The sequence below is a fragment of the Microcebus murinus genome, chromosome 23, assembly GCF_040939455.1.
Source record: "Microcebus murinus isolate Inina chromosome 23, M.murinus_Inina_mat1.0, whole genome shotgun sequence".
NCBI lineage: Eukaryota > Metazoa > Chordata > Mammalia > Primates > Cheirogaleidae > Microcebus > Microcebus murinus.
Window position 1 is genome coordinate 34,443,238 of NC_134126.1, and position 13,615 is coordinate 34,456,852.

A 13,615-nucleotide genomic window follows, 5' to 3' on the forward strand; every position below is an offset into this window, starting at 1 on the left:
TGAGGTTGCAGAGGAGGCAAGGGCGATTATGAAAGACCTGTAGTTCTTCTTTAAGGACCTGTGGGTTTTGTTGGAAATTCATTAAAGATTTTTAGCATAGGGATAATGTGATCCACTTGGAGTTCAAAAAATACCATCTTGGGTTCTGGGTGTGAGAAATGAAGCAGGAAGGTCAGTTAGGAGATCATGTGCAGTGGCAGAGGTGAAAGATTACGGTAGTTGCTTCAACCGGGTAATGACGGATTTAGAGAAAAGTGGACAAATCTGAACTCTGCATCAGCGCATATGTGTTGGGAATGGGGAGCAGGAAAGGGCGAGGTGTGGAGTAGGACCTTCGATGTCCCTTCTCCAGTACCTGGGTGGGTGGAAGTGACTGGCATGGCACTGAGCTCGAGCTGGAGACAGTGACAGTTTCGTCCTAATTTTAAGGTGTCTCCGAGAGAAAACTAGGTGCAGGTGATGCCATGTTAGGGTTTCACAGGCACGTTAAGCATGCAAAGAAACAGTGTAACAGTACCCTCTGTAGGTGACTGTATCGTATGCTTTGCATTTAATAAATGTAAAAAGTTACTGTTTTAATCCTCAGAGGCTTGTTAGAAAATTATTGTGTTAGGAGGGAAATATTAATTTTGTTTCTTAAAACTGAATGTTAGAAAGGTCAAAGAAGCGTGGAGAATTAATATCATAACTCATATGACAATCATAACATGTTTCATGGGAGAATGAAAGGTTTTAACTTCATAACTTTGTTTTAAAGCAGATGATTACTTGACACTTTAACTTTTCTAAATGTTTGTCATTTCTAGAGAACAGTTTAGTTATGTAAAAGATATCTGAAAACATGAGGGGTGTTTTAGATGGTGTAGGTTATCTAAATGTTATTTCAAAACACTTATTTTTATCTTCTCTCCTTTATCCTGCTGTTTCTTTTTGTGATCTCAAAAAGTGAAATTGAAATGCCTAGATATAGCACTTAATTTATTTTTACTGCAAAGATGCATCTAGAAGTCAAGTGAGAGAAAAATCACTTCTCTGAAAACTCAGCCCCCTTTTGTGCTCTTCCTTCCTGACTTCTGTCTGTTGGTATAAGTAGTTCATTACTCAGACTGTGTGCACATGGCTTGCACTCATTTAACTTATACCTGTTTGCTGTGTTTACTTGTATAATTCCCTCTTTATTCATAGTCACTTTGTAGATAAGAGGGTAGAAGTGGAGAATTAGTTATGATAATCATGCTGCAGTGAACTCCAACTCTGCTAAAATCCAGGTTATAATTCCTCCCTTGGATGGCTGCTTAGAGGTCAGAATTCTTATTGTGCGAAAGGAATTTAAACATTTGATGAGAGCAATGAAATGATGTTTATCTCTGAACTTCTTTTCACTGTTTAACATTTTTGGGGGTTGTCTAGCTTAATACCTAATTAGACTAAAAAATTATTTACAGAGTAAAAACTGTCTAAAAACAATAAAATGTCATTTCTGAAATAATCTTTAGCCACTGAAGGTTGAGGCTAGCTTGCTTACTTAAAAATAAGAAGAGAGAACAATTGATATGTTTTCAGTATTAATAGGATTGTGTGACTAGGGTTCCAAATGCTTTTCTGAATTAAGAGTTCTATGTGAGTATAAGCCTTAGGATTTCATGGAAAGATGCACATTATATGATAACTAAACTTAGGAAATTAAGGCAGAAAATGCTATTTCCCTGACCAGGTATTGAAAAAGTGCAGAAGACACATCATCCTTTTTATAGATGAAAACTGCTAAAAGCTAATCAGCACTGCAAAGGATAGTGGTAACTGGTGATAATTCACTCTGGTGATAGAAAGGCCAGGAGAACAGCAAGGTTGATACAATCATTTTACATTAGATTAATATCCTTATGTCTAAAACAGACTGTTTCTGAGCATTCAGTTGTGCCTATGGAAACACTTGGCTGTCCTTCTGGTCTCTGAAGAACAGGAACAGCCTGAGATCTGTTGACAGTCAAATCTCACTAGAGTGGGTCAAGGGAAAACTTTTTTTTAATGCAGTATGTAAAAGTTGAAATAATGTAGAAAGAGGCAAAGGAAAAATGTAACTGTATTTCTTGTTAGGCAGTTTGTAGCCTCAGATACCTGTATGAAATTAGATAGTATAGTCGTGTAGAATAGCATTGTCCAAAATAATTACAATAATAATAATAATGTGAAACACATGTGTAATCTTAAGTTTTCTATGGCCACATTAAATAATAAAAAGAAATAGGTAAAATTAATTTTAATGATATATTTGATTTAACCCTATATTCAAAATAGTATTACCTGAAAATGTAATCAGTAAAAAAATTATTCATGAGGTTTTTCTGTACTAAGTCTTCTCAGTACAATGTCTGTTGTACACTTACAGCAAATTTTAATTTGGATGAGTTACATTTTAAGTGCTTGTGTGGCTAATGGCTACCTGTTGGACAGCACAGTTCTGGAACAAACATTTTCTTTTCCTTTCCTATTTTCTACACGTACATAGGGAGCTCAGGGACCATTGACTGACTGATTTTGGAAGTGAAGGCTGCATATTTGTGTCTTGGTTAGGAAGGGCCTGTGGCCGTGTGATGAATAATCCTGTGCGGCTCAAGCAGCAGTCGTTCAGTCGAGGACTGAGGGTGATAAAGGCTAAGAGTGGTTCGACTTTATTCCGCCCTCTGTGAGCACCTGTGTTGTGATTGTCCTAAGAGCATTGCGTCCTTGATTCGTGGGGAACTGAATTGTCAGTTTCATGTTTTATAAAAAATATATTTTGAGGAATTTTCTTTTGCAAAGATAGGAGGCATGACAATTTTTATTGTTTTTCATTTTCTAAAGTAAAATTTTCTTAACCATTTACTTTTTATAATACTCCTAAAGACTAAAATCATATTCCATCATAATCCTTGTGGGAGGGGCAGTAACTAAATGTTTATTAATATTCATTCCTATTAGTTTTTTTAAAAGGCATTTGAAACTTAAAAAAATTACAAATTTCAGAATAAAGGGCATTAATTCAGAAGGTTTTTTTGTATTTGTTGTTTGAATATGTGGGTTATCTAAAAAATGTGCATTTATTTTAATAATAAAAATTCCCTCGTAAATGAATCCTGGTTTATGCACTTTGTGGGCTAAATGAATTAGGTTCTAAACTTTTGTCTGAATCTATGGAGCTTGGATATAAATTGAAAAGATCACAGCTATGGGGAGAAGACCTATACCGCAAAGGCCTTTCTGCATAGATTATGAACATCATAACTCAATAATTTTTTCAAAACTATGGTTATAATTGGACCCAATGGGGGTCTGTTTCTTTGATCAGATCACAGCAACTGTGACTTTACACTGGAAAATGTCACTACTGTGAAGGTTTATCACCTGTAGAGCTGGTCTTTCCTCTGATGCTGTGTTCATTTCTCATTAGCATTATTCAAAGTTTAGTTGTTAATTAGGTTGACACTTCAATTACAGTCATCATCTGTAAGAGTAGTCAGGGCTGCTTGCATAAAGAAATAAAAATATTCCTTCTCAGGCATGTATATATATGGAGAAATGACATTATCTCGTTACCCACTAGTTGTGTAAGGATAAGAATATGGTTGAGGAAGCAATTCAACCAGAATCTGTCTCATCACTTTTCTTCCCCTTAAAAAAATAATTATGCAATTTCACATGTTTCCATTTTAAGCATTGATGAGGAATATATGAGAATCAGTATTTTTAAGTGTACAGTCTATAGTTTCCTATTTTGTGTGAAAGGAATTGGTGAAATGAATGTGTAGGAACATTTTATATCTCCTCCCCCTTAAGAAAATAAGAGTTTGCATCAGGAGTATGATCGCACTTAAAAATCTAAGTCAGGGCTATTCATAAATAATATGCGTTCTCTAAAATTGCCGTCTCCAGACCCCGGACCGTGCACGGGTACTGGTCTGCCTGCTGGTAGGGGCCAGGCCCCAGAGCTCTGAGCAGGTCCCCCCAACTATCCCCCCACCCTCTGAAAAATGGTCTCCCATCAACTCAGGAGCTGGGTTGGGGCACAGCAGGAGGTGAGCAGGTGAGTGCCAGGCCAGGCAACCATCACAGCTTCCTGTCTGTTTACAGCTGCTCCCATTGCCTGTGGGCACCGCCTGAGCCTCCCCTGCCCTCCTCCGCCCCATCCGCAAAAAAACTGTCTTCCATGCAACTGGTCTCTGGTGCCAGAAATGTTGGGGACCGCTGCTTTGAGACATAACCCTTGAAATTAAAAGATGGAAAATGTGTAAACATTATAACATTTAAGTGTCTTTTAAATAATGCAAATTCCTAGGTAAGTTTTTCTTTGATTCAAAAACAGGAGTGTTTTAATCTGATGACTGGTTCATGAGGCAATGGCATTGAACTCAAACCCAGCATGTGGTAGTAGAAACAACAGGACTGAACTGTGTTTAAATCACAGCTTTGTCAGTTTTTAGCTACATAGTAAGGGCAAATTAATTCACATCTTTGTGCCCTGTTTTTTCATTCATAAATGGGAATGCGAATGCTTTCCTTAAAAGACTGTTGTGAAAATTAAATGAGACAATGTATAACATATGCATACAATTCTCCACTCATGATACGATCTCAATAACTTTATCTCCTCTCCCCCTTTTTTAATCTAATAATGACAAAAGCTATTCAACAAATGACTGGAAAATTACGAATGCAAATGAGGTTTCCAAAAATAAAATTAAATGGTAAGTGATCCTGAAGGACCCATAACAAATAACCTTACACAGCAGAAATGAACGACACCCAGCCAGCTTCATCTCAAAACAAGTAGACACATGTTGTAATTGCTAAAAGTCTGCAGAAAAGTGGCTCACAGGCAGTTTACTGTAAAATAATTAAAGCTTATTTATGTCAAGAGGCCTTGGGAGAAAAAAAAGAGAGCATAAACCAATTTGCATTAGCACTTTACTATCCTCTCCTGCTTTCGTTTCAATTAACAGACCAGCAGGTGCTCTCTGCAGTTAAAAAGATAAGCTACCAGGGAGGAGGATGAATTTTTGGCTGACCTGCAGACACTGTGGTTTGCCTGCTGATTGGGTTCGTACCTCGCTGTACCAATTTCTGAGGTGTTAATTTAACTGTTCCTCTCTGTCATGCAGGTCTCGGCCTTGAAAAATAAACTGAAGAAGCAGTCTACAGCTACGGGTGATGGAGTAGCCAGGGCCTTTCTTAGGGCGCAGGCTGCTTTGTTTGGATCCTACAGAGATGCATTGAGATACAAACCCGTAAGCTTTTTATTTCATCACTATTTTCATTTCCTTTTTTTATGGTTCTTTAAAATAAGGCAGGAAAAAGAGACATCATTTTAATATCACACCTTAAAAAACATATCATGATGGTTTTTTAAAAATCCAAAATAATATGCTTTAAAACACATTCATATCCGGTTTCTTGACTTTTTGTTTTTAGTTTTTAGTAATCTTTAGTTAATATTTCCCACATTCCTTTGCGTATCATCTTATTGATGTTCCAAAAATGGAATATTTATCTCTTAACTAATGAATGAATTATGTTAATGTATTTTAAAACTTTCCTGATCTTGTTAAGATAATTAAGAAATTCACTGGACAATTGGATTTATTAGATGAGTGAATTTTGAAATGACAAGTACAAAGTAAAAAAAATTACACCTTGAACATTTAACAGTAGTTGAAAGTTCTCTTCCTAATTCATAACAATTTTCTAAAGTAGGCTCATTTATTTATAATGGCATATCTTAGCTCATTTTCCCTTTTTTTTTTGTTTATTAAACTAAAAATGGTTATTGTGTAGAATTATAGCCAAGTTTTTAGGTGGTCCAAAAAGGTGTAAGTCAAAATATATTTGTTTCTCTCTCTGGATTGTTGGTTAAAGTATGTTAGGCTGATTTTATAAAAATTATTACACTATTCTCAATGACCGGTGAATAAGTTGTAAGAGAGAAAAACATTGAATTAATGATAAGAACTGCCATCTAATAGGAATTCAGTTACTAAGCTGTGTAACCTTGACCCACTTCCTTTGTCTCTCTAGACTTTGATCTTCTTATTTGTAAAATAAGGTATAAGAATTCATATACCTTCCCTATCTGTCTTTCAGGGATGGTGTGCAAACCTTATTGTAAAGTATGAAGCATTAAACAAACATGAATGGGTTATATGCTTTTTAAACTGACTTCTTAATTGGTGATTCCCACCCTCTGGTTCTTATACCTCTGGAGGGTTATTGAGTTATCAGGAGGAATCCTTAAATCCATGGGCAGATCAGCTTATGTTTCTAGATAAGTGCATCTATCTAGTTTACATGCTAATCTTTTTGAACTGTGTGTGTATTTTTAAAGCATTATAGAATTCATAGTATTGTACGTAGTATACATATCTCACATGGGTCTCATAAACAAAAAATTGTTTATAGTTATAAGGGTCTCTTTCTATAAATGACTGGAAACTAATTATCCACACTACAGTAGAGCGTGTTCATCTTCAAATTATTAAATATTAATTAAAACATAAAAATGAGTTTGAAAAACAAAGTTAGTGATTAATTTTAGTTAAGTCAGATTTTTAAAATAAGAATTGATTTCAAGTTTATAGCAGGAGGGAAAGTTAAAAATATCACTTTGCTTGAGTTTTGACATATTTAAATACTTATTCATCTACACAAACTAATTTTTTTCTTTTCATTTTCCTTTAAAAATTTGTGGAAGACTTCAGATTTGAAGAAAGAAGCAAATTAAAGAGAGGATTTTTCTTAAATTATTTAAAATTATCAGTTTTAGGTACTGGGTGAAATTATTAAACTATCTCATCTTTAACATTAATTACTACAGATTGTATACTTTAATTTTCTCCCCCTTTGAGCTTCATTGAACAAATAAGGGTAGAAAATGTCAATGACTTTAATTTATTTTAAAAAAACATCTTGAAAGCCAGATTCCCAGTATCTATGAAAAGTTTTGTCATAGAGTATCTTTCCTGTTTATTGATCACACTTTATTATAAATTTATTTGCTTATTTACATTTTTTCTTTTTCTTTTTTGAGATAGAGTCTCACTTTGTTGCCCAGGCTAGAGTGAGTGCCGTGGCATCAGCCTAGCTCACAGCAACCTCAAACTCCTGGGTTCAAGCAATCCTCCTGCCTCAGCCTCCCGAGTAGCTGGGACTACAGGCATGCGCCACCATGCCCGGCTGATTTTTTTCTATATATATTAGTTGGCCAATTAATTTCTTTCTATTTATAGTAGAGACGGGGGTCTCGCTCTTGCTCAGGCTGGTTTCGAACTCCTGACCTCGAGCAATCCGCCCACCTTGGCCTCCGGAGTGCTAGGATTACAGGCGTGAGCCACCGCGCCCGGCCATTTTTTCTTTTTATATTTGATGTTTTCTCCTTTTCTGCTTCTGGTTCTAGGATCATATTTCATTTTATATGCCCTTATATTTCTTCTGACTGAATCTCTGAATGAAAGCTTCTTTTTCAAAGTATACTGAATACATTTCAATGATTTTTTTCTATGTATTTATTTTCACAAAAAGTAGTTTTTAAGGGAAATGATTTGTTTCTTTATTGTATCTAAAATATGGGTTTTTTCATCTGTGATCTTTACAAATTACCCTGTATCATAGTTTATTAAAAGTATATTTATTTTTTTATTTTAGAACTTCTTTTGGTCATTTATATAACAGGCCTATGTCTTTGGTATATTTTTTGATTGATGTAAAAAAAGGGGACTAAGTGTAGAAGTTGCAATTATTTCATGGTTTTGTCTTTTTTCAGAAATATATTTCAGGAGTATTTTCTAGTTATTATAGTATAATTAGAAAGGAGAAAATTGCTAGTTTAAAGTGGATCTGAAATCTTTTACTAGGCATTACTTTTTAAAGTTTTGTGATTGTTTATATACATAAAAAATGAACTATTATTTTCCCTTACATTTGACAAAATTAAACCTGTTGGTTAGGCCTGTGACCAGATCCAGGGGCCATCTCTCCACCTGACAGTCAAGCCCTTGCTTTGGGGTCCTCTGTCTTTGCCTTTCTCCCAAACTGACCTCATTTCAGAGAATTCTGCCTAAGACTCCAAATGTCCCAAGTTTCTCAGGCTTCCAAACCTTTATTTATAATATTCTTTCTTCCTGGCTTTAATCTTTTTGGCTTTTAATAGCCATCTAGTTCCTTTCTTATTCTTGAAGCTGTAGTTTGTACTGATCCTTTCTTGCTATGAATTAATTACACTTATTTAACACATTTGTTTTTCCTTTTTCATATATTGTATTTTAAAGCTGAGGAAAATGGTACCCATAGAATTTAAATAACCTCACTGATTTGCCCCAGTGAGTGAATACTGAGGCTTGGATTAGAGTCAGTTTTTCCCCCAGTCGGCGAGTTCCTGTTCTGTTGTGTGTCTGTTATCCTGTCACACACTCCTTAAGATAAGTTTCCTGAATGTACATTTCTTCAAAATGAAAATACCTGTAAGGCATTCAGTATTCACCTATGGAAAGACTGAATTGAATACAAAGTTGTGGGAATTTTCTCAAAGGGAGCAGGTGGTATGGGCATCTCATGGTGGGTGTATAAATTGGGGAAATGGTTTGATGTTCATGCTGTATATTACCATTTATGGTTTTGTTTAACTGGGGTAACTGGCACTGCTCAGCTCCATCCGCTTCCTTCCAGCCTTCTAATTCTTCTCTTCCCTTCTGTGTCTCAGTACGCCAGTAGCAGGACTGACTATATCGTACTGAAAAGAAGTTTGCATTTGTCTAATTTTCTCCGTAGCAAATCATCTAAAGTGGAAGTCAATGGCAAGATACTTCATTATATAGGAATGTACTTCTTATTCTGCTTATTAAGATGCAGTAAGGATGTAATTTATGCATTTAACAAATACATGTTTAACACTGCTATACTAGAACTTGTCTGAGGCTTCTAGACAGAAAAATAAAAAAATGTTAAGCCTGTGCCTTCCAGGAGCTTATAGGGATGTAGGCTTATGTAGTTATTTATTCTATAGCAATAGTAAAGAAAATGCAGAAAATGATAAAAGAGAATTATGCTTTTAAGTCTATGAGAAACAGAAGAAAACTGGGAGGTACCAACTTAATATGTATGTTTTTCTGGGGAGATTATCCATATCTTTTACCACATTCTTGAAAAAGAAAAGGACCAGGGCAGGTTAAATTCCCATAGAAGTTGGCAGAACCAGTTGGTCTTTCTATATCAATCTGGAGAGTTTTAAATTATCTTAGAGTTAATGCATGATGTTTGGAATCATTTACCCTAAGAAGGAAGTGCTAAGCATCGTGTATTAGCAAGATCACTCTGATGAGGGTGTTCTTAGGTCACAGTCGAGTGAGCCCAGAGACAGGGAAGCAAGTGAAGCTATTAATAGTCGCATTGAAGGGAGAGGAAGAAAGATCTCTCCTGAGTGGCTTCAAGGCCCAAATCTGGAGGACTGTGGGGAGGAAGACCTGGTATTGGGGAATAAGTTGGATGTGGCTCCCTCAGGATGACTTGCATGTTCCTCTGTTTACTAAATACATGTGCTAAATACTGCACAAGAGTAAATTATTGCATAAGTTATTTAGAATGTCTCAGGGGCAGCTTTCAATATATTGTTACTTTTCTTACAGTGCCTAATTTACACTCTAAATGACACAGTTGGCATGATTGACAAATAAATGGTACCTACTCTTAATTATAGAGAAAAAAACTCCTAAAGTTGTTGGAAAGAGATTTAAATAAAATAATGGATATTTTGCTTTTTTAAAAATTTTAGCCAGCAGCAAGTTAGCTACTTTTTAGGGATTCAGAAATGTGAGATAAAACTAATGTGCTAACTGAAGAAAAGTGATGAGACTGTGAAAACAGATTGCCTGGGTTCCTCCTCATTCTGTGACTAATTGTTTGACTTTGGGCAAGTTAACTTCTTACTGCTTTAGTTTTCTCATTAAAAAAAAAAATGTAATGATACTTCTTGGGTTGGCACATAGTACATGCTGTATATGTTAGCTATCATTAAAAGTGAAATTTTAGAAATAGTAGATTTGGTAAAGAAATTTTCATTAGCATAACCAAGAAAAAGCTCCCTCCTTTGATCTCAGAAAAGGGAAACTTGATAATACTTTTTTTTTTTTTTTTTTTTTTTTTTTTTTGAGACAGAGTTTCGCTTTGTTGCCTAGGCTAGAGTGAGTGCCATGGCGTCAGCCTAGCTCACAGCAACCTCAATCTCCTGGGCTCAAGGGATCCTTCTGTCTCAGCCTCCCAAGTAGCTGGGACTACAGGCATGAGCCACCATGCCCGGCTAATTTTTTCTATATATATTAGTTGGCCAATTAGTTTCTTTCTATTTATAGTAGAGACGGGGTCTCGCTCTTGCTCAGGCTGGTTTTGAACTCCTGACCTCGAGCAATCCACCCGCCTCGGCCTCCCAGAGAGCTAGGATTACAGGCGTGAGCCACCGCGCCCGGCCGATAATACTTTTAAATGATTGCATTAAGTAACTAATAAAGAGTCTTTGTATCAGTTGGGTTACGGGCTATTAAAAATAAAAGTCAAGCAGCTAATGCTAAAGAAATGTTTGCTCGAGTTAAAGTGTTGCTTAGAGTATCAGAGGCAGGCTTGATTGTCCTGTCTGAGAGCAGCGAAGCAACACTCAGTCTCATTCCTTGAATGTGTGGGTGCTGTCTGTCCTTTCCGCCACTCGGGCTCTTCCGGGCTGCCTTCAGCCTCCTCGCTCACGGATACAAAGCAAATTACTTTGAAAGTAAAGATTGGGTAGTAATCTGGGCCTCAGTTTAACACGTTGGAAGAGTTGTCCCTCAGACATTTGGGGGATGATTTTTCTTTAAAACAATATCAGCAAGTAATGGCGTATTCAGTGATCAAGTTCAAGCAAGTTAAACAGAGGATTGGTGTCTGTAACTTAAGAGGCCATTCACTAAGTCTTTACCTTAACACTTCCGCTTAAGAAATTTGTAACTGTCAACTTGTTAGAGTTTTAAAAATCCAAGTTGAAATTACCATTTACTCACCCCTCACAGTTTTGTGGTTACTAAAACATTTTAGGAGTCTATTCATCTCCTTATCCATCCTTGAGTTTGGATGGTCCTCCTGACTTTAAAGATGGTTGCTACCAGAGAGAGATCTGGTGTGTGTCCAGTATTCTGAAGGAAAAATTTTGTATTTATGGCATTTTCTTTCTGCTCTTTTTTAATTAACAGGGAGAGAATTTTGCTTAGTTGCTTTAGCAATAATGTAAAATTTCTCCACCACTACTATGGGGCAAGTATTAATAGAATTCGGGACTTGATTACATTTTTATGTCACTGATAATATGTTTTATGAGACTGGAGAGTGTTTTTCTAATTTTCTTAAATTGTGGGAGAGAAAAATGTATTTTTTCATAGTATGTACAAAGTTAATGCATAATCTGTTAATCTTTCTAAATGTTCAAATCTAACCAAAATGCTAGAAATAGCAGTATCTAATTTAGAACAACCAATTTCTTTTTCTATTGTAAGTTGCTGGATCATAGGCAAAGGAAAGGTTGGTAGGTGGCTATATTTTTTCAAGACTGACCCAGTAACTATGGGGTGAACTATAGTTTATGATAATATTGATAAATAGAAGATTTTGCTGCTGATGATTAAAGTTTGCAGTTTGAATATGAGGCTCTTTTTCATTGACTTCAAGCTAAAGTGTCAGCTTTAGAAAACAATTATTGTAACAAACTCTGAAAGTGGACTTGTGTACCATATATGATAATAGCATTGGGACACTTGGAAGAAAAATGCTATCTAATCTGAGAAATCATTTATTATTGTTTCTTATGATAATCTGCACATATTTGAGTATTCTTATGAGACACCTGCTGCCATAGTCTTTCAGAGATTTGACAATTTAAGCCATCAATGTGCAGGTATTTTTGCTTAGTTTATTTATACTCCTTATGAAATATTGACATTACATATTAAATCCAGGCATATTAAGAAACTGCTTAAAAATAACATTGATGTTTTGGATTATATTCCACATTTTGCGCTGTATCATTCTTTCTGAGACCTTAATTTTCTTTTAGTGTTAACTTTGTTATATGCATTCTTATAGCATAAGATCTAGCTTGTGTTTTAAGCATTCTCTTGTTTTTGCAAAGTTCTCTACTCCAGAATACAATATGTAGAACTTAAAAGATATCCATTCTTAAAAACAAACAAACAAAAATAAGTCAATAATAATCATCACTGTGAAGTTGAATGTAATATTAGGGTAGAAAAATAGCCCTTTCTCATCTGTATTCTCCTTGTGGCTTAATTATCCTGTTTAAATCATTCACATAGTAACTACCACATATTTATTTAGGTCCCAGAATGCCAGGTACTGTATTGACTAGGAAATGCAAAGATGAGTAAGAGTTTAGGCCCAGACCTCCAAAGTTCACAGATAAACTATGTAAAAATAACTTTTAATACAAGGCAGAAAAGAAGTACCTAAGAAATATACAAAAAGATCTGGGTCAGAGGAGGAAGAAATTACTTCTTTTTGTTGAAGAATATTTCTACTAACCTGAAATCCAACTATTACTATATATAATGTTCTGTTTCTGTATCTTACACCTCCTGTATGACTCTTCTTGTGCCTCCTTAAAGCGATTGGTTCTCTGTGCCTGACCTTTTGTTGATGCCCTTAAAATCTTCACTTCTGCCCAGGGTGAGCCTGTCACTTTCTGTGAGGAGAGTTTCGTCAAGCACCGCTCAAGTGTGATGAAGCAGTTCTTGGAAACCGCAGTTAACCTCCAACTTTTTAAGCAGGTAAGAGTGGACCTCCACATTTTTCTTTTGTGACAGAGTATTGTCATTGTTACACATTTTTATTATTATAAAACTATGTTCAAACCTTGAGTAATATCTTTTCTAGAATTACAAGAAAATTTTCTTTCTTTTGTAACTTTACAGCTAGTTATGGCCTAACACTCCAGAAATATGTGATAACTTTGCTGTTAAAAAATTCCTTACCAAAAGTTACTAAGCTTAAGATCTCACTAAGGAAAGGTGTACATTCACAGAAGAAAAGGCAATGTGATAGTTTTATGTAGGACGTCTTAGAAGTTGTTATTTTGGTGTGGTAGACTGATAGGGTAACTAAACTGTATTTTGTATAGGACTGTTATGGTGTAATCTAGTTTATAAAATAATTCATAAAATGAACAGTGTTTAACCAATTTTTAAGCTTTGTAGGACTTTTAATAATTATAAATTCAAAATAAAATCCATAGTTTTGCTATATGTCCTTTTTGTTCAGATAATATAATTGCCTATTTCAAAAATGCAGTAGCTTGACTTCAGAATTCAGAAATTTTAGATGCACTGGTTCTGTCATTCCATTGTGTGGCCATAGCAAGTCTTTCAAATTGGGTCGTCTTAGTTTCTGTTTATATAATGTAAATTAAGGTCTTCACACTTGCTTTTTCTTTTCCCCTGACCATTTTAAGTGTAAAGTTATCCCTGTGAATTCAGCATTTTATGAAGACTTATGGGCGTGTCATAAACTGTGCTCGGGGCCAGAATACAAACATGAATAAAAACCCACTAATACCTTA

General features: G+C 35.4%; 1 protein-coding gene across 5 annotated transcripts in view; it reads left to right on the top strand.

The window, feature by feature from the left end:
- Positions 1-13,615, top strand: part of DENND1B (DENN domain containing 1B) — a 183,764-nt gene that overhangs the window by 122,606 nt on the left and 47,543 nt on the right. For all 5 annotated transcript variants that reach the window (XR_012914500.1, XM_075996989.1, XM_012744347.3 and 2 more), the window contains 2 exons: positions 5,139-5,264; positions 12,726-12,827. Coding sequence is in view for 4 of the 5 variants with exons in the window: in XM_075996989.1 (XP_075853104.1) it covers positions 5,139-5,264; positions 12,726-12,827 (228 nt within the window). In the remaining variant the exon portion in view is untranslated. The remainder of the gene's footprint in view (positions 1-5,138; positions 5,265-12,725; positions 12,828-13,615) is intronic.